A 22,077-nucleotide genomic window follows, 5' to 3' on the forward strand; every position below is an offset into this window, starting at 1 on the left:
TGATGCCCTGAGTAGGGTTAATTCCTCTTCCTCTTGCGCCAGGCTCAGCGTAATACAGTTCAAAGTTGTTCATAGGGCGCATATGACGGGGACGAGGATGAGTAGGTTTTTTGGGGTGGACAGGTGTGTGAGGTGCTCGGGGAGCCCAGCAAATCACGGCCATATGTTCTGGACGTGTCCGGCGCTGGAGGGGTTCTGGAGGGGCTTTGCGAGGACTTTGTCCAAAGTGGTGAACACCCGGGTCAAGCCGAGCTGGGGGATAGCATTATTTGGGGTATCGGACGAGCCGGGAGTGCAGGAGCCGAAAGAGACCGGTGTTCTGGCCTTTGCGTCCCTCGTAGCCCGGCGGAGGATTCTACTAATGTGGAGGGATGCGAAGCCCCCAAGCGTGGAAGCCTGGATTAACGATATGGCAGGGTTCATCAAGCTGGAAAGGATAAAGTTTGCCTTGCGAGGGTCTGTGCAGGGTTCTCCAGGCGGTGGCAACCGTTCCTAGACTTTCTCGCGGAACGTTAGGTGGAGGTCAACAGCAGCAGCAACCCAGGGCAGCAGGGTAGCATGGTGGTTAGCATAAATGCTTCACAGCTCCAGGGTCCCAGGTTCGATTCCCAGCTGGGTCACTGTCTGTGTGGAGTCTGCACGTCCTCCCCCTGTGTGCGTGGGTTTCCTCCGGGTGCTCCGGTTTCCTCCCACAGTCCAAAGATGTGCGGGTTAGGTGGATTGGCCATGCTAAATTGCCCGTAGTGTCCTAATAAAAGTAACGTTAAGGGGGGGGTTGTTGGGTTACGGGTATGGGGTGGATGCGTGGGTTTGAGTGGGGTGATCATGGCTCGGCACAACCTTCTGAGAGAGGTGGCTGAAGAAATAGCGGAAGCGTTGGTTGAGATCTTTCAAAAATCACTGGAGTCAGGGAAAGTCCCGGACGATTGGAAGATCGCTGTTGTAACCCCCTTGTTCAAGAAAGGATCAAGACAAAAGATGGAAAATTATAGGCCAATTAGCCTAACCTCGGTTGTTGGTAAAATTCTAGAATCGATCGTTAAGGATGAGATTTCTAAATTCTTGGAAGAGCAGGGTCGGATTAGAACAAGTCAACATGGATTTAGTAAGGGGAGGTCGTGCCTGACGAACCTGTTAGAATTCTTTGAGGAGGTGACAAGTAGGTTAGACCAGGGAAACCCAGTGGACGTGGTCTATCTGGATTTCCAAAAGGCCTTTGATAAGGTGCCACACAGGAGGCTGCTGAGTAAGGTGAGGGCCCATGGTGTTCGAGGTGAGCTACTGGCATGGGTTGAGGATTGGCTGTCTGACAGAAGGCAGAGAGTTGGGATAAAAGGTTCTTTTTCGGAATGGCAGCCGGTGACCAGCGGTGTCCCACAGGGTTCAGTGTTGGGGCCGCAGCTGTTCACCATATATATTAATGATCTGGATGAAGGGACTGGGGGCATTCTAGCGAAGTTTGCCGATGATACGAAGTTAGGTGGTCAGGCAGGTAGTGCTGAGGAAGTGGGGAGGCTGCAGAAGGATCTAGACAGTTTGGGAGAGTGGTGCAGGAAATGGCTGATGCAATTCAACGTGAGAAAATGTGAGGTCTTGCACTTTGGAAAAAAGAATCCAAGCATAGACTACTTTCTAAACGGTGAGAAAATTCATAATGCCAAAGTACAAAGGGATCTGGGAGTGCTAGTCGAGGATTCCCTCAAGGTAAACATGCAGGTTGAATCTGTGATTAAGAAAGCGAATGCAATGTTGTCATTTATCTCAAGAGGGTTGGAATATAAAAGCAGCGATGTGCTACTGAGCCTTTATAAGGCTCTGGTTAGGCCCCATTTGGAGTACTGTGTCCAGTTTTGGGCCCCACATCTCAGGAAGGACATACTGGCACTGGAGCGTGTCCAGCGGAGATTCACACGGATGATCCCTGGAATGGCGGGTCTAACATATGATGAACGGCTGAGGATCCTGGGATTGTATTCATTGGAGTTTAGAAGGTTAAGGGGAGATCTAATAGAAACTTACAAGATAATACATGGCTTAGAAAGGGTGGATGCAAAGAAACTGTTTCCGTTAGGCGAGGAGACGAGGACCCGTGGGCACAGCCTTAGAATTAGAGGGGGTAAATTCAGAACAGAAATGCGGAGACATTTCTTCAGCCAGAGAGTGGTGGGCCTGTGGAATTCATTGCCGCAGAGTGCAGTGGAGGCCGGGACGCTAAATGGCTTCAAGGCAGAGATAGATAAATTCTTGATGTCGCGAGGAATTAAGGGCTACGGGGAGAATGCTGGTAGGTGGAGTTGAAATGCCCATCAGCCATGATTGAATGGCGGAGTGGACTCGATGGGCCGAATGGCCTTACTTCCACTCCTATGTCTTATGGTCTTATGGTCTAACCTTGAGGGCCGAAGGGCCTGTTCTGTGCTATGTTCTAACCCCCGGGGGGGGGGGGGGGGGGGGGTTGGCTTTTCTTTTTTGTTTAGATTAGAGCGGAGCATTTTCCTTACTGCCGTGTTTATTTGTTAAATGGGGGTTATTGTATCTTGTTGGAAATCCCATGTATAATTTTTGCTTGTTTTGTGCTTTATTCCTTTTTCTGTTTGGAGTTTTGTTGAAAATTGTTGAAAATTTGAATAAATATATATTTTTTTAAATAAATAAAACGCAGGTTCTATGGTTGATCTAGTTAGCAACCTTCCAAGATTGGGAGTACCTTCAATAAATGGACTGCAGGAGTTCAGGAATGCAACTTGCCACCACCTCCTCAAGCAGTTAAGGATAGGCTATAGATGCAGTCCTTGCCAGGGACAGCCACATCTCGTGAATGAATAAAAGGTTTCTCCTGGAATTTCCAGGAATAGCGATTAACCTCTTGGACGCAGCTGCAAGCAGTCAATGAGAAATCTCTTGGACGACATGGCAGCCACAGCACTTCTTCTACTTGTCAGTCCTAACTCAGGTAGTCCGGAGGCTGTGGATTCAAGTCCCACTCCAGGGTCTTGAGTACAAAATCTCTGTTCTCATCCCAGTGGAATACTAAGGGAGTACTGGTGGAGGTGCTGTCTCCCAGATGAGATATTGATCTGAGGCCCTCTTGGGTGAATGTTAAAGATCTGCTTGGCACCATTTCAAAGACCAATAGAATTCTTCCTGATGCCTTGGCTAATTTTATCCTTCAACCAACATCACTCGAAACAGATGATCACGTTTGTGAGAGCTTGCTTTGCTGTGTTTCCTCCATTAAAATGGTGACTATGCTTCAAAGAGTACTTACTTCATTGGCTGTAAAGAGCCTTGGGGTTTCATAAAGTAATGAAAGGCACTGTTTTAATGTGAGTCTTTTATTTCCCCCCTTTATTAATTCATGGGATGTGGACTTCCTCTGGCAAGGTCAACATTTGTTTCCCATTCCTAACTGCCTTTTATTTGAGTGGCTTGCTGGACCATTTCAGTGAGAAGGTTTTAAAAATAAATTTACAATACCCGATACATTTTGCCAATTAAGGGGCAATTTGGTGTGGCCAATCCACCTAACCTGCACACCTTTGGGTTGTGGGGGTGAAACCCACACAAACACAGGGAGAATGTACAAACTCCACAGTGACGCAGGGCTGGGATTGAACCTGGGACCTCAGCGCTGTGAGGCAGCAATACTGCCACCGTGCTGCCCCTATTTCAGTGAGAAGTTAAGAGTAAACCACATTGTTGTGGGTCTGGAGTCACTGGTAGGCCAGACCAGGTAAGAATGGCAGATTTCCTTCCCTAAAGGACATTAATCAACCAGATGGGTTTTTTTTAATGAGAAGAATATAGTTTCAGGGTCACCATTACTGTGACCAGCTCTATATTTCAAATTTATATCATCAGAGCATTAATTTGGTGCTCAGGATTATTGGTGCATTTACCACTAGACTACCTGGAAGCTCCCATTTTTGTAAAATGTTAAAAGCGAGATTTAAGCACAAGCTCATGCAATGCTGTGTTTATTTTAATTGAGGGTTGAGGCAGCTGGAAGTGGCTCACATTCTGAATAAGTCTGCATTTGCTTGGGAGGTGCCCAGCACTCACTCCTGGCTCCTGATCTGGGCTATGTGCAGCCCACAGATGGAATTTGCAGAGGGAGGGACGGGAGATAGAGAGACAGCGAGAAAGGGAAATGGAACAACAGGATCTGCATGGGGAATTGCCAGAGACATCTGGTCCTCATTTCTGCTGGATCTCTCTTCCCGACTGCTCGCGTGGAACTGAGGCAGCAATCGCCACATCCGCCCTGCCTCAGCTTGCAAAGTTTGCGAAAAAAAGTTTTTTTTTCAGTTTTGTTTACCTATAAAGGGAAAATATTGCAAGAAGGGGGGCCAGGAAGCTGATTAGGAGGGGGAAAATTGATGCCGACGAATTCAGCTGGAGTCTGGACGTGACCTGAGGTAAAGTGAGGGCAGCTTAATATGGACAGTTACAAATCTTCAGGGGATTCCCCCCCCTCTGTTTTTGTTTCTGTTTCAGTAGGACCCCAGCAGCTGGCTGCAGCCTGACATGTAAAGTTAAGCCTTTACTTTTGTGAAATGCCGCCTTGTTGAGTGGAATTACTCAGCGTCAGCACGACGTTCGCCCCTGCAGGCAATCGCCTGGGATCAAAACATTTTTAACGCGGGGTTTTGAGGGGTTTTGCAGGTTCAAGGTTTAAAAACCAAACACCACAAACAGAAGGGGCCGCCTGGTTCTGAATAATTTACAGCCAGTTTTGTTTCTGTGAGCACTTGTGTCGCTGTCAACCCCCATCGTCACTTGTCACAAAGTTGTAAAAACACTCCCATGCATATTCTTGTTTTTTTAAAAAAGAATCTTTCTTATTGAAAGGTTTCTCGTCCCTGTATCGAGATCCCCCACTCCATATTTAAAGGCTGCTTTCCTCTGATGTTGCTCACGGTTTGTCTAGTGTCTGATGTGCACGGTGATAATGTTCAGCTATTGACCTGATCTGTTCCTGTGAGGCCATTTCGGTGAAACCCACCCCCCTCAATTGTGATATTCCCAGTTAAATTATTGCTGCTGCAACAGCCCATAGGGACCAGGCGCGGCCTTTCAGCCCCATCGAGCCTGCTTCCCCTGTCACCAAGATCATCTTAGAATTTGTTCGCCGAGGGGGCGGTAAATCTTTGGCATTCCCCTTGCCAGAGAGCGAGAATTATACAGTAGGTGCAGCGCAGGAGCAGGCCATTCAGCCCTTGGTTTCCTTGCCGGCTAGTATTCCACTTATCTACTGCTTGGGAGACCCTTCGGTAGCTCAACATCTTCTCGCGGTTATCTCAAAGTCTGGAATAAGCAGGTTTCCCTCTCGTTAAAAAAAAAGAGTATATTTTAGATTAGCTATTTTTTTTATGCTAACACTCCTGTGAAGCACCTTGTGATGTTTCATTAAGGCGCCTGATACAAATTCTTATGCAACGTTGATGTCTGGAATTTAGCAAAAGTTCCAAAGTAAGCATTTGTAGAATAGATAAAGGTAGCATAGCACAAGCAGGTGGAGGTGATGTCATAGTTGTATTGTAACTGGACTAGTAGCTTAGAGCAATGCTCTGAGGATCCGGGTTTGAATCCTGCCACGGCAGATGGTGAAATTTGAATTCAATAAAAATATCTGAAATTCAAAGTCTTATGATGACCTTGAAATCATTGTCGATTGTTGTAAAGACTGATCTAGTTCACTAATGTCCTCTAGGGAAGGAAATCTGCCATTGTGCATGTGATTCCAGATACACTCTGAACTGCCCTCTAAAATGGCTTGGCAAGCCACTCAGTTCAAAGACCATTAGGGATGGACAACGAATGCTAGCCTTACCAGTGACACCCACATCCCATGCATGAACTTAAAAAAAAGAGTGGTTATAGATATATGTCACAGAGGAGACTCTGGATGGCTGCAGAAAATGGATTAAGAATTTTTCGTACTCTGATCCTGATGGGAAACAAATTTCCAGTCACCTAATGAGGCTGTATCAGTTAGTGCTAATTAACTCTGCTTTTGAACTTCTGTCTTTTTAAAATAAATTTAGAGTATCCAATTCATTTTTTCCAATTAAGGGACAATTTAGCATGGCCAGTCCACCTAGCCTGCACATCTTTGAGTTGTGGGGGTTAAACCCACACAAACACGGGGAGAATGTGTAAACTCCACACGGACAGTGATCCAGAGCCGGGATTGAACCTGGGACCTCGGCGCCGTGAGGCAGCAGGGCTAACCCACTGCGCCACCGTGCTGCCCCTGAACCTCTGTCTTATATGTCTCACATATGGAGAAGAAAGCTTCGTAGCAAAGAGAAATAATGTCAACTCAAGGACTAATCCAAAAACTGTATCGAATATAAAGGTACCGGTTAAAGAGTTAATCATGGCTCAATGGTAGCATGCTTCCTCTAAATCAGAAGATTGTAGGCTTAAGTCCCACTCCAGTAAAGAATCCAGGGTGATAATCCAATGCAGCACTGAAGGAGTGTTGCACTGTTGGCAACACATTCATCCTTTGGATGAGATGTAAATCTGTGGCCCTGTCTTCACACAAGTTCAAAATCTCGGATAACCAACTCTTGCCTTTCACGACTTCAAAGTCTGTGACAGTAAAGTACCTGTTGTAATGTAGAAAGCATGGTAGCCAGTTTCTGCACAGCAAGCTCCCACAGTCAGCAATGGGAGGTGGTGCCATAGCGGTATTGTCACTGGTTTAGTAAACCAGAGACCCAGAGTACTGCTCTGGGGACCCAGGTTCAAATCCTGCCACTGTAGATGGATGAAATTTGAACGCAATAAGATCTGGCATTAGTCAAAACCATTATCGATTGTCCTTCAGGGAAGAAAACCTGCCGTCCTTACCTGGTCTGGCCTACATGTGACCCCAGATCCACAGCAATGTGGTTAATTCAGGATGGACAATAAATGCTGGCCCAGCCAATGCATGAATGATTAAAAAGGCAATGTGACAATTTGGGTGATTATTGAGGGACAGATGTTAGCCAGGATGAACTTTTCCCTTTGAAGCCAAGTGATCTTTTACATATGAAACCTTGGTTTAACATCTCATCTGAAAGGGGGTCTCTTCGCCAGTGCACTGCTCCCTCAGTACTGCCCAAGTGGAATTTGAACCCACAATCTTTTGACTCAAGGGCAAGAGCCCTACCACTAAATTCATATCCTAATGCAGAGTTTTTCGATTGATACTGAATGTTAAAATCTGACTCCAGCATCTCTTATGTTCAAAGCAGAAAGATAAGGGTTTGGATTTAAATGTTAATAAATATTTGTGGCGCTGTAGTATTCATCTTCTTGCAAATGCTGTCACAACACCCTGGGCAAGCGCGCAGTCAGTTCCAGTCCCTCTCGACCGGGAGCGCAGCATAAGTGAATTAACAAATAATTCTTATTAACTTATCGAGATTTTGGCCCTACACTGCTGCAATGAGATGCACGCACCAGATTTGTAAGTTAAAAAGTTAACAAACTATTTATTAATACCAAGAGAAAAAGGTGAATATACAAAGTATTAACAGAACAATGGTCTAACAATCTACCGAATCCCCAAAACCCACCTCCACCCGGACGTACAGAACTCACACACATGGCGGGAATGGAGGGGAAAGGTTTAAACTGAAAAAGGGATTAATAGTTATGAGATTCGTCTTTGCTGCTGACGTAGTTCTTTGTAGCCAGCGATCTCCTAATCAGGTATCCAATCAGAAACTGTAAGCTGTAAGCTCTCTAAATCAACGGCAGAGAGAGAGAGATTTAAAACCTCCCACAAGTCCCGAAAGACGCACTGTTAGGTAATTTGGACATTCTGAATTCTCCCTCCTGTATTATAGAATCATAGAACTTACAGTGCAGAAGGAGGCCATTCAGCCCATTGAGTCTGCACCAGCCCTTGGAAAGAGCACCCTACGCAAGCCAACACCTCCATCCTATCCCAGCAACCCCATCTAACCTTTTTGGACACTAAGGGCAACTTATCCTGGCCAATCCACCTAACCTGCACATGTTTGGACTGTGGGAGGAAACCGGAACACCCGAAGGAAACCCCACGTAGACACGGGGAGAAAGTGCAAACTCCGCAGACAGTGACCCAAGGCGAGAATCGAACCTGGGGCCCTGGAGCTGTGAAGCAACTGTGCTAACCACTGTGCTACTGTGCCCCCCATGGCACGGTACCGTACCCGAACAGGCGCTGGAATGTGGCGACTAGGGGCTTTTCACAGTAGCTTCATTGCAATGTTAATGTAAGCCTACTTGTGACAATAAAGATTATTATTATTGCCCGGTCTCTTCACAGCACACACCCAAAAACAATATGGCACTCTTCACAAGATCTGCCTTCTTATTGGAACTTTCATCTGGCCCCACCAATCACAGGCCCCAATAGGAAATTGGACATTTCCGATTGGCTGCTTGCCAAGTCTATCAAATCATCAACACCGGTTATACCACAGAACCTAATGGGAATGTCTTGGCTTGGTCCATCACAATAGGGGTTCCAACTCTGCCTAAAATCTGTAGTTTAAACAGAAATCCCAGATGGTGTAGCAACGTTGTAGCAGCTTAACCAGAAGACAGGCAGCAGGGCGAGGATAAAAAGGAGAACACAGGACAGACAAAAAGGGTTTACAACAGTATCTCAACAATGCAAATATATCATTGTTGACTGGAGATGCTGTACCCTGGCATGTCAATAAGCCTATTCATCGGCAGACTTTTTTGACTGTACTGTGATTGAGCAAATGCTTGGGTTCTGTTTGCGATCTGCCAAGATTCCATCACTGGGCGGATATGCATTTTATCCAGAAGTAAAATCTCTGACGGCCACAAATGGGACCAGACTTTCTGAAGGATTAGTGGTAAATTCCTGATTTTCATATAATGAGGGAAGGTTGGGCTATTACTCATTAGAGTTTAAAAGAATGAGAAGGGCTAACAAGATGGATGCTGGGAGGATGTTTCCTCACTTGAGGAAATCTAGAACTTGAGGGAGGGGCGGCCGCACAGTTTTAGAATAAAGTGTCACCCATTTAAGATGGAGATAGGAGGGATTTGTTCCCCAAGGAGGTGGTAAAGCTTTGGAATTCTCTATGCCGGAGAGTATATTTGAGGCTGAAACAGACAGATTCTCGAACCAAAGGGAAATTGAGGGGTCTGGGAACAGGCAAGAAAGTGGAGTTGAAGCCAAGATCAGATCAATCATAATCTTACTGAATGGCAGAGCAGGCTCAAGGCCTATTTCTACTCCTGTTTCTTATGTCCTTTATCACTTGCTTTTCCTATTGCACATAAGATAACATTGAAAATGTAGTTAGCTATTTCATGGCTGCAAACTTTTACAAAATGTAATATCAATTAACATTAGTTTAAGGCGGCACGGTGGCACGGTGGTGAGCACTGCTGTCTCACGGCGCCGAGGACCCGAGTTCGATCCTGACTCTGGGTCACTGTTCATGTGGAGTTTGCACATTCTCCCCATGTCTGCGTGACTCACCCTCACAATCCAAAAAGATTGGATTGGATTTGTTTATTGTCATGTGTAGCAAGGAACGGTGAAAAGTATTTTTCTGCGAGCAGCTCAAACAGATTATTTAGTACATGAAAATAAAATAAAAAGAAAATACATAAAAGGGCAACACAAGGTCCACAATGCAAATACATAGACATCGGCATCAGGTGAAGCATACAGGAGTGTAGTATGAATCAGGTCAGTCCATAAGAGGGTCGTTCAGGAGTCCGGTAACAGTGGGGAAGAAGCTGTTTTTGAATCTGTTCGTCCGTGTTCTTAGACTTTTGTATCTCCTGCTCGATGGAAGAAGTTGGAAGAGTGATTATGCTGCCCGCTTTTCCCAGGCAGCAACAGGTGTAGATAGAGTCAATGGATGGGGGGCAGGTTTGTGTGATAGACTGGGCTGTGTTCACGACTCTCTGAAGTTTCTTGCGGTCTTGGGCCAAGCAGTTGCCATTACAGGCTGTGATGCAGCCAGATAGGTTGCTTCCTATGGTGCATCTGTAAAAGTTGATAAGAGTCACTGTGGACATGCCGAATTTCCTTAGTTTCCTGAGGAAGTATAGGCGCTGTTGTGCTTTCTTGGTGGTAGCGTTGACATGGGTGGACCTGGACAGATTTTTGGTGATGTGCACTCCTAGGAATTTGAAGCTGTTAACCATCTCTGGTGATGTGTAGGGTAGGCGGATTGGCCATGCTAAATTTCCCCCTAATTGGAAAAAAAAGGAATTGGGTACTCTAACTTTGTATTCAAAAAATTAAAATTAATTAACATTAGTTTGGGGAGAAAACAGCTCTGATGAAGAGTCACCCAGACTGCAAACATTAACTGTTTCTATCTCCACCAATGCAATCTGATCTGCTGAGATTTTCCTGCATTTTCTGTTTCAGATTCCAGCATCTGCAGTAGTTTGGGGTTCAGTGAACAGAGTTCCTAAAGATAGGTATACAATAAGATATTAATCGTTTTACTGCATCTTTATTTGCTTTACCGTTCTGTTCCTTCTTCCAAGGTAGCACTATGAGTCAGAATGTCGGGGTTTCAGGACCCTCTCCTAAGACTTGAGCCCATAAAGCTCAGCTGACATTTCTTCTGCAGGACCTGAGGGATTATTGGACTGGCGGAAGTGATGACTTTTGTTAAGACTTTACACGCTGGCTCTCTCAAGTGGGTGTAAAATATCTTTTGATGCTATTTTGAAGAAGAACAGGGCTTTCTCTCTGCTGTCTTCACCAGGATTTATCCTTCAATTAACACATTCTAGCATTATGAGATTGTTAGTTGTGGGAGCTTGTGCACAGATTGCTACATTACCACTACTTTGACTACACATTTTTTTTAAAGTACTTAATTTGGGTGTGGAGCATTTGGCATCTTTCAAGTCCACCTGGTTATCATCTCGTATAAAAGGCAGAAGGAGGTACCTCTCCTCACCTTTTGAATAGTAAGAAAAGGCATCACATTATGCTGATAGTTGGGCAATACAATTTTATACATAGATAGAGAGAGGGGGGTGGGGAGTTGAAACTCAACTTGGGCAGGGTGACAAAATGGAGGTGGAAGAGATGTTATACTATCCTGCAAGTTTTTCCGTTCAGGATATATACTGGACATTTTTGTGGGTCAAGGAAGAGCAGAAATGCTTCCAAAGGTCTGCCAAAAAATTCTGGCCTTGTGCTAGTGTGCTTGAAACCCCCTCTACTGGATTGCAGGATTGTAAGGAAAATGGTATGTTTGCTTTTATTGCAAGGGTTTTGGAGTACAAGAGTAAGGAAATCTTGCCCTGAAGAAACACACATCTTGTCCAGTGGTGGTAAGGACATGGAACCAGATGAGGCAACATTTTGGTTTGGCCGAGATGTCCCCCATGGCCCCCATCTTCAAAAACCATAAGTTCCCACCAGCCATGCTCGACACCACTTTCAAAAAATGGAGACAGGACGGGAGGATGCTCCCAGTCAGGGACTTTTACATGGGGGACAGACTAGCAACACTGAGCGAACTGACGGAGGACCTGGAACTACCAACAGGACAGGAGTTTAGACACCTCCCGATAAAGCACTTTCTCCGCAAGGAGACAGTAGGATACCCCAGGGCCCCAAGAACCACATTATTAGAGGACCTGATGAACACGGACAGTAAGGAAGGGGGAAACTGCGGGAAAATCTACAGACAGTTCCTGGACAGGATTTGACTGCCGCTGGACGAAGCCAGATGAAAATGGGGAGACGAACTGGAGATAGAATTGGACTGGGGACTCTGGAGCGAAGCACTGAGCAGGGTCCATGCCACTTCCTTCTGCGCAAGGCTCAGCCTCATGCAGTTCAAAGTGGTGCACAGAGAGCACCTAACCAGAACCCGAATGAACAGATTTTTCCAGTGGTGGAAGATAAATGTGAACTATGCCAGGGAGGCCCAGCCAATCACACCTACTTGTGGGCTTTCCCCAAACATGTAGAGTTCTGACAGCCTTCTTCGAGGCAATGTCCAAGGTTGTGGGGTGAGGGTGGAGTCGTGCCCGAGAGTGGCAAGCTTCAGGATATCAGAACAGTCAGAGCTACACGTGGAGAAGAGGGCCGCGCCCTTGCTTTCACTTCCCTAATCGCACGCCGGAGAATCTTGCTCAGCTGGCGATCAGCAGCACCACCTACAGCTGCGGACTGGCTGGGAGACTTGCTGGAATTTCTCCACCTGGAGAAGATCAAATTCACCATCCGAGGGTCGGAAGAGGGCTTCCACATAGCGTGGGGGCAATTCGTCGGCCTGTTCCAAGACCTGTTAGAGACCAACAGCGACGAGGGAAAAAGTGAGACGGAAGAAAGCAGACAGAGAGACACAACTCTAAGGGGAAGGGGGAAGGAAGAGAGGAAGGGAAGGAAGAGAGGAAGGGAAGGAAGAGAGGGAGAAGCTCAGAGGAAATACAGGGAGAAGCGTGGGGGTGGGACGGGGAGGGGGCAGGAAGATGCCTCTCCTAAACCCACAAGGCCTGTAACAGAAAACACAAAGTGAAGGGGGGAGAGAGGAGAATAGGAGCTAGGAGACAGAACACCCAGAACTAAAGAGGGGTTGCCAGGAAGGCGTCAGGGAGGGGAGAGGGGGTAAGGAGAGGGGGAAGGGGGGGAGAAAACATCAAGAACGATTGTATGTACATAAGAACTGCACGAACTGTAAATATTGGACACAAAGTTTTACTGTGGATAATTGAAAATGCCAATAAAAATATTCCAAAAAAAAAAATTCTTTAGGATTTTTGGTAAATTCACATTAGGAGTACTTTATGCAGGTTTGGACACCTTACCCAAGAAATAGATATTTGTCTTAGAGAGGTGCAATACAGGTTCATTAGACTCATTCCCAAGATTAGAGGACAGTCCTATGAGGAGAGATTGAGTAGAATGAGACTTACACGATTCTCTGAGGGCTTGACAGCCTATCTGTTTCCCTTGGCTGGAGAATTTAGAACTAGGGCTCACAATCTCAGGATAAGGGGATGCCCATTTAGGACTGCGATAAGGAGAAATTCCTTCACTCCGTTGTAAAAATTGAGTTCTCTGCCCAGAGAGGAGTCGATGCACAGTTGTTGAGTATATTCAAGAGAGATAGATTTTTGGACTCAACAGGGAATTCAGGGATTTGGGAATAATACATGGAGTTGAGATAAAAGATCAACCATGATCGTCATGAATGGGGGAGCAGGCTCGAAGGGTCATAAGGCCACAATCTCCTCAGGGCCATAATGAGATTTTATTGGTGTGTGATTCATTTTTCAGGCTTTTTGTTAATTCATCATTCTCTTGACTTACAGGTTGTGGCATTTGCTAAGTGACGGGGAAAGGATGGCATTAATTAGAAAAAGTAAGTATGCAACAAAGCAACGATTCTCACATTTGTTGACTTTAAACAGACATTGGGATAGATTCTTCATAAAGGTGGCAACCAGGTTGTTCCTTAGCTGAAAAGAAATGGTTCTGAAGAAGAGTCACATTGGACTCGAAATGTTAACTGTTTCTCTCTCTACAGAACCTGCCGGATCTGCTGACATTTCCCAGTACCTTCTGTTTTTATTTCAGATCTGCGGTTTTTATAGTTATTCATTCTGTGAATTTTTTAAAATGCCAGTAGTTTAGAAGTGGTTGAGAATACCATTTAATTCAGGTCGATGTTTCATGTGTGAATGTGAATCAGACTCCTCCTGGACCATTAGAACTTCAATAGCCTTTTACCATGCGTTTTGAGAGGGGTGCCCTGCTCAACGAATTGTTTCCCCAAGCTTTACAAGTCTTTGCTGGCCTTAGGGGAGGCAGTGGCATAATTGTATTATCACTGGGCTAGTAATTCAGAGACCCAGGGTAATGCTGTGGGGACCCAGGTTCAAATCCCACCACGGCCGATGGTGGACTTCAATAGAAATTGCAATTAAAAGTCTAATGACGATCGGGAAACCATTTTCAATTGTCGTGAAACCCCATTTGGTTCTGTCGTAGAGAGCCCCAGATAGCCATTGCTGGTGGAGAGGAGTGGAGTGTGTGTGTGTGTGTGGGGGGGGGGGCATGTGACCCAGCCAGCCAGCCAGTCAGACCGGAGAGCACGTATCCTGGTGCTGAGCTTTCCAGGCAGTCTGGAACTGGAGTCGAAGCTACTGGAGTCAGTAGCCCATTTATTATATTCTGTACATAGTTTATTCCTTTTAATAAATAGTTTGTTTAGTTCCAAAACTTGGTGGTTGCCCATCCTTGAATTGTTACATTGGTGACGATGATCAACGGGAGCGCCTTCAAATTGTCACAAAGAAAGACTGTGTGCAAGTCATTCAAGCTAGATCCATTCAAGACTCAGTAAGTTACAACAATGTCTCTATTCAGAAAATTAGAGCCCTTTGACCCTAAATTCGGAAGATTAGGCTCAACGCATCAAATGCTTGCAATGTTTTTTCAAAGCAAACAAAATAGTGGGGGAGGAGTAAAAGAGCGTAATAATGCGAACAGCCCGCGGTACCAAAACCTACAATTTAATAAGGAGCTTGACTTCTCCAGACTCCCTGACTCTAAAACCATTGAGGAGCTAGTAGAAATAGTAAAAAGGCATTATCACCCGAAGCCCTTGATAATGATGCAGAGATATAAGTTCAACAGCAAAAACCTCTGGGGAAACAATAAACAGCTTTCGTGGCGAGATTGACGCAAACAGCTGAACATTATGAATTTGGGCTTGCCCTTGATATGTTGAGAGACCATCTAGTGTGTGGGGTAAATAATACTGCTATACAGAGATTGGCTTCAGGAAATGTAACTAAATCGGCTCAAAAAATTTAATTAATGAAGAGGGGTTACGTGAAGCCCTCAGGGAGTACCAAAAGGTATTTCAAAAAGAATTGGGCAAAATCTAAGATATGAAAGCCAAAATTCACGTGGATTCGGAGACTACACCAAAATTCTATAGAGTCAGACCTGTGCCTTATTCATTGCAGGAGGTGGAGACCAATCTTAGATGATTAGAAAATTTGGTATCAAAAAATCCATACATTTTGGGGAGTGGCAGGTCTCATTGTGCCAGTGGTCAAGCTGAATAACACCGTAATGATATGCGGAGACTACAAATTAACAATAAACTGGGCAGCAAAATTAAGCAGGTACTGTATACCTAAAATAGAAGACTTACACGCAAAGTTGGCCTATATTAATACATATAGGGGCTTGTACCAGCGCACCAGATTGCTCTTTAGAGTCTCGTCTGCTTGTGCAATTTTTCAATGCACAATGGAGAGCCTATTACAAGATTTGCTTATGGTGGTTGTCTATTTGGATGATGTACTAATCACAAGAGCCACAGAAGAGGAGCACCTAACTAACCTGGAGGAGGTTTTAAAAAGGTTCCAGAAAGCTGGAGTAAGACTAAAAAGAGGGAAATGTACTTTTCAGGTAAGTGAGGTGACTTATTGGGGCTTTAGAGTGGATGCAGAAGAATTGTATCCGATGGAAGATATGAAGCACCAGCACCGAAGAATACATCCGAGCTACAATCTTTCCTTGGAATGGTAAATTACTCTGGTAGATTCATTCCAAATTTGTCAATGATGTTAGCCCCATTACAGGCATTATTAAAAAAACTCCAAAGATGTCACTGGAAATCACAGCAAAAAGGAGCCTTCAGACAAGAGAAACAAACCCTACAGTCAAACTGCCTTAGTCCACTTCGACCCTTCTAAAGAAATTATACTCGCTTGTGACGCATCACCTTATAGAATTGGAGCTGTTTTGTCACATTAACAGAATGACGGATCAGAAAGGCACATTGGCTACACTTCAAGGACCCTAACTGATGCAGAAAAAGCAATACTCACAGATCGAGAAAGAGGATTCGGCTGTCATTTTCAGGATTAAAAAATTCCACCAATATATTTATGGCCGGCATTTTACCGGCATTTTACCTTAATTACTGATTGGGACCTTAATAGGGCAATTTAGAGAAGTTAATGCAATCCCTCCATTAATCACAGCTTTGGTCTTTATTGTTGGCCGCCTAGGAATACACCTTCCAACGTCAGCCAGAGACAAATGCAGATGCCTTGAGCCATCTCCCATTGCCAGAAAATATGCTGCCCCAGAAGTGTCACAAGAATTTATCTTAGCCTTAAATTTTCAGGACATGCAGTACAATGTAGTGTTTGCACGGCAGGTCAAAACTGGACTCAGAGAATCAATATTACCCAAAGTAAGATTCTTCATGGCTGGCATTATGATAAAATGCCTGAACAGCTAAAAACGTTTCAAACAAGGAAGGGTGAACTGAGCTGTGAAGATGGCGTCCTGTGTAGAGTGAGTATTGTCCTTCCAATGCCTGGCAAGAAGTTGTTACGTGATGAATTACCCAGGTGTATCAAAGTTTAAAAATGTGGCTTGGGATAGATGCAGACAGAGAGCATGGTTAAGCAGTGTGACCAATGCCAGGTGCAATAAAAGTTACCATCTGCAGCCCGTTGCACTCTTGGGAATGGCCAGGTCGGACATGGCCGACACATCATGTGGACTTTATAGGCTAATTTATGGGTATAATGTTCCTACTTATAGTGGTCGCATAATCAAATTGGCTGGATATTTATGAAATGAAGTCCACAAATTATTTTGCAACAGTGGAAAAGTTAAAGCAAAGCTTTGCCACCATGTGATGCCAGAGGTGTTGGTTTCAGACAATGGAAAAACATTTACCAGTGAGTAGTTCCAACATTTGTGTTGTCCAATGGTATTAAACATTTAAAAAAAATTATTACATTTTTTCTCCCAATTAAGGGACAATTTGGCATGGGCAATCTAACCACCCTGAACATCTTTGGGTTGTGGAGATGAGACCCAGACAGGGAGAGAATGCGCAAACTCCACTGGGACAGTGACCAGTGGCTGACATTGAACCCGGGTCCTTGGTGCGGTGAGGCAGCAGTGCTAACCACTGCACCACCGTGCCGCTTCGACGGCAGTAAACATATATATACATACCACACCTTACCTTCCATCTTCGAATGGACATGCTGAGAGGGTTGTACAAACCTTAAAGGCAGCCATAAAAAGCAACCACCAGCATCCTTGCAGACAAAATTGTCAGGTTTTCTCATTTACTATAGGACAACACAAGACTTGACCACTGGAGTTACTCCTGCTGAGTTGTTGATTGGTAGGCATATGAGAACTAGGTTAAACCTGATGTTTCCCACTTTGGTGGGAGGGTCGAGGCAAAGCAAAGTGTTCAAAAAAAGAATCATGATTCAACAAGAATTGGGAGGACATTTGAAATAGATGACCTGGTATATGTAAAACATCTTGAGACTGGCCCCAGTTGGGTCCTGGGTGTTGTGGCCAGAACGGGCCAGGTATCATATGAGATGGACGTTTAAGATAGAATCCTATAAAAGCATTTAGACCACTTGAGAAGAAGGGAGTCACGTAGAGAACCAGTGGGACAGTCTGCTCTAAATATATCTGCCAATAATGTTATTGTGAGTGAAAGACGTGTAGAAGCAAGTCAACCTGAGGAAGAGCCTAACAGTGTTCCTGCGGGAATTGAAGAAGTAAGAAGCACAGATTCACCGTTACAACCTGAGAATCCAATTTTCTGAAAATCAAAGTGAAGCTATCTCTGCTGCGGAGACACCACCTGCTGAACTACGTCGCGCCCAATGGAAGAGAACACTTCCGACGAGCTGAGCTTATGATGGCCTGTGTTAGAGAACCTGTTTGTTGTTGCTATATTGTAAATGGTTAAACTTTGATTTAAATATGGTAATAAAGGACTTAAGGAGGGGAGGGATGGTAGTAATGAGCCACTTTGAGAGGGCAAACCTGAGGGGGGGGGGGGGGGGGGGGGGGCTCAATTGGCTAATCGAGCCAGAGATCAAGAATCCTGGAGCTGAGGGTGGGTTTCTCCAGGCAGTCTGGGACTGAAGTCGAAGTGGTAGGTAGCTAATACTCTGTACATAGTTTATTCTTTATAATATATAGTTTATTTAGTTACTAAACTTGGTGGTTGCCAATCCTTGAATTATTCCAGGTTCACAAAAGAAACAATATTTTTAAAATTCATTTATTTGATGTTGGCGTCGTTGGTTGGGCCAGCATTTATTGCCCATCCCTTGCTGCCCTTCTACAATCCTTGAGGTATAGGTGCACCCACTGTGCTGAAAGGCAGGGAGTTCCAGGATTTTGCCCCAACGACAGTGAAGGAATGGCAATATATTTCCAAGTGCGTGACTTGGAGGGGAACGTCCAGCTGGTGGGGTTTCCAGGTATCTGCTGCTCTTGTCCTTCCAGGTGGTAGTGGTCGTGGGTTTGGAAGGTGCTGTCTAAGGAACCTTGGTTAGTTACTGCAGTGCATCTTGTAGATGGTACACACGACAGTCACTGTTAGTCTGTGGTTGAGAGTTTTTGAATGTTTGAGGAAGGAGGAGCAATCAAGCAGGCTGATTTGTCCTGGATGGTGTTGAGCTTCTTGAGTTGTGTTGGAGCTGCAGTCATCCAGGCAAGTGGAGAGTATTTCATTAGACTCCTGACGTGCATTGTAGATGGTGGGATGCTTTAAGGGGGTCAGGAGGTGAGTTACTCGCTGTAGGATTCCTAGCCTTTGCCCTGCCCTGGTAGCCACAGTATTTATTAATGTGGTTAGTCCAGTTCTGTTTCTGATCAATGGTAACCCCCAGGTTGTTGATTATGGGGAATTCAGCAATGATGATGCCATTGAATGTCAAGGGGCGATGGTTGGTTAGATTTTCTCTTGCAGGAGATGGTCATTGCCCGGTACTTGTAACTTGCCACTTGTCAGCCCAAGCCTGGATATTGTCCAGGTCTTGCGGCATTTTGACATGAACTGCTTCATTATCTGAGGAGTTGCGAATGGTGCTGAACATTGTGTAGTCATCTGAAAACATCCCCACTTCTGACCTTATGATGGAAGGGAGGTAATTGATGAAGCAGCTGAAGATGGCTGGGCTTAGGACACTACCCTGAGGAACTCAGGCAGTGATGTCCTAGAGCTGAGAAGATTGACCTCCAACCATCACAACTATCTTCCTTTGTGCCAGGTATAACTCCAAACAGCATAGAGTTTCCCCCCTGCTCCGGTGCGGAAGAGTGTGTTCTTTTATTAAGTAAAGGGTAGTATAAGGGTGTTGATTACATACTTTCACATTGGAATATTAACGGAAGTGTTTCTCGTCATACTCAGTCTACTCTTATGTTTTGCCCACTGTAAAATAAAAGAAAGGGAATCTACTGTCTTTACCTGCTCTGGCCGATATGTCACTCCAGAATCACAGCAATGTGGTTAATTCTTAAATGTCCACTAGCAAGCCACTTGGTTGAAATTGGACGGACCACGCAGCATCTTTTTTGATTAAAAACAGCATCAGGTGATGTAGGTGAGTTGCGGGGGCTGGGAGTGGGGGTTGCTGAGGGGAGGACAGTGGAATGAGATCAGCAGTAATCTTGTGGAATAGCGGAGCAGGCTCAAGGAGGCAGTACAGTGGTTGGCACTGCTGCCTCACAACGCCAGGAACCTGGATTTGGATCTGTCCTTGGGTGACTGTGTGGAGTTTGCACAATCTCCCCTTGCATGCATGGTTTTCCTCCCACAGTCCAAAGACGAGTAGGTTAGGTGGATTGGCAATACTAAATTGCCCTTAGTGTCAAAATGCATAGATCGGGTTATAGGGATAGGGTAGGGGCCTAGGCAGGGTGCTCTTTCAGAGGGCTGGTGTAGACTTGATGGGCCAAATGGCCTTCTTCTGCATTGTAGATATTCTATGATTCTATGTAAACAGTCCTTTTGTCAACATTTAAGATGTGGTTAGATGGGTGGTTGAGGTAAAGGGGATTAACGGGATACTGGGACCAGGCACATACTCGGGTTTAGGATGATTGCTGATGTGGTGGATGAACTCCAACATAGACAGACTGGGCCAAGCAATCTGCTTCCATAGTAACCATTATATAATTCTATGTGAAAGAGCTGCCAGGAGTCTGCCTGTGTCTTTCTCATGATAGCCTGCTGTGCTCAATTGTTTTGTATGATGTACTGTCTGGGCCATGCTCAATAATTCCACCAGAGTTGGCCTTTTTGACATGAAGGTCTAAACCCTTATTTAGTGGGCCACAAACTAGTCTGATCTGAGATGGTCAAATTAAAACTAGGTTTATTGCAAAGCAATTCTATTTACATTATACATCAGATCCTAGCTGGGTCTGATCCATCCGTTCCTGGCCTGGCCTACTTTATACTGAACTCAATCATTACTGTCCTCGGGATCCCCATCCTTTTATTGGGGGAGCTTGTATTTGGTCTCATGCCGGTTATAACACCTTATCTTACCATTCCATGTCACAATAAACTCCACTACTATCCAACCCTCGAGTCTCCCAGACCTCTGTGTTTGTCCATTTCTGGCCTGTTATGCATCCCCAGTTTTAATCGCTTCATCATTTGCGGCCATCTCTTCCGAGACCTTGCACTCTTGGTCTCTCTACTGTACTGATATGTATATTGACTGGGATGTAAAGAGTTAACAAGTTAATGATAATAACCACTAGAGGGAACCACAGAACAGTCATATATATAAATATTTATATCATGTGACTTGGGGATTCTGGGAGAAGAGAGTGAGGCATGAGAGGGTGAGCAGTTGTACTTGTGAAAGTCTGCTAGTTAGAGATAGCATAGTTTAATAGAGAAACTTACTTTAGGAATGTGGTTGAATCTTAGTTAGTAATGTAGTAAATTTTTGTTCTTTATTCAACACTAAGCATCCAAGCCATCTAGATAAAGCAAAATAGAGAACAACATGCTACCAGAAGTGGACAAGTTTAAATAGTAAAGAACACAACATGGCACCAAGAGTGGATCCTAGTGTAGATTAGTAAGGTTTAGAGAGAAAGAAAGAATCTGTTCAAAGAAAGGAAAAAAACGTGTAAAAAAGAAATCTCAACCAGACTCCAGTAGCAACAATCAGACTCCAGCAATAACCAGTAACATCACAAAAAGAAATACCCAACCGAAGCTTCATAGAAGGCCTGCAGACTCCAAAGTTATTCAGGATATCAGGTAAAGTAGATGTAAACTGGAAAGTTTTCAAACAAGTTTGAACTGTATCGCTCATCCTCAAAAGTAGAAACTGCCAGTGATAAGCGAAAAACTACTTTATTACTACTAATGGTTGGACATCAGGCTATAGAAGTGTATAATTCATTCCACTTTGAGAATTAAGTTGAAAAAAATAAGTTTGAAGTGGTTGTTGCAAAATTTGATAACAATTTTGAGCTTAAAAATGAAAGGCTCAGTAAACAACTGCAAAAGAAACAAAAAATAATGCTGGAAGATTCAATTAAAAATGTCCAGTGTGAGTAAAGAATCTAAAAATAGAAGTGGTGAAATGTTGAATCGGCAAAGTACATTTTTTTTGGGTCTCCATTGAAGCTGTAAAATTTCATCACGCTAGAAAAGAAAGCCAATCTGCGCAAGCGCACCCGAAAAAAACGCGTGCTGCAGAAGTCGGACATTTCAGACACACACAGTTAACGTGCAATTCGGATTATGAACATCCTGCGCATGTGCGGGACCAGTTTGCACATGCGCACTTGAAAAAAGTGCGCTCCGGACGAGGATCGATTTGCGTATGCATAGTGGAAGTTTGCGCATGACGTCACGGACGTGATGACGTCGGGATGTAGTGGCCCTGCCCACTTAAGAAAAAAATGTCCGGCAATCAGAAACCCAAGTTTAAAAGGCACCAAACAAGAATGTTACCTCGCATGGAAGAACATTTCCTGAATTTAAACTAACAGCTGAAAAAGAAGACTTCTACAGCAGCAGTGAACAAGATTCCATAGGAAGAGCAATAATAGACTTCACAGCAAGAGCACTGAAAGACTCCAGAGAGAGAGAGCAATGAAAGACTCCAGAAAGAGAGCAGTGAAAAGAGATGATTTCAACCCATATGAGAATACAGAAGGTAACTCATACATTCAGATATGGCAGAAATATTTAGCTTAACTGATCATTCCGTTAACAACACGAT

The 22,077-nt window shown here is 44.6% G+C and overlaps 1 protein-coding gene across 3 annotated transcripts in view; it reads left to right on the top strand.

Annotated features, from left to right (window-relative positions):
* Positions 1-4,188: 4,188 nt before the first annotated feature.
* glt8d2 (glycosyltransferase 8 domain containing 2) overlaps positions 4,189-22,077 on the top strand; it is a 59,907-nt gene continuing 42,018 nt past the window's right edge. For 2 of the 3 annotated variants that reach the window (XM_038780922.1, XM_038780923.1), the window contains exons 1-2: positions 4,189-4,418; positions 13,330-13,379. Coding sequence is in view for 2 of the 3 variants with exons in the window: in XM_038780923.1 (XP_038636851.1) it covers positions 13,361-13,379 (19 nt within the window). In the remaining variant the exon portion in view is untranslated. Of the gene's footprint in view, positions 4,419-10,414; positions 10,468-13,329; positions 13,380-22,077 lie in introns of all 3 variants that reach the window. The other variant, XM_038780924.1, reaches the window with a different exon arrangement.

This window comes from Scyliorhinus canicula, chromosome 20 (genome assembly GCF_902713615.1).
Source record: "Scyliorhinus canicula chromosome 20, sScyCan1.1, whole genome shotgun sequence".
NCBI lineage: Eukaryota > Metazoa > Chordata > Chondrichthyes > Carcharhiniformes > Scyliorhinidae > Scyliorhinus > Scyliorhinus canicula.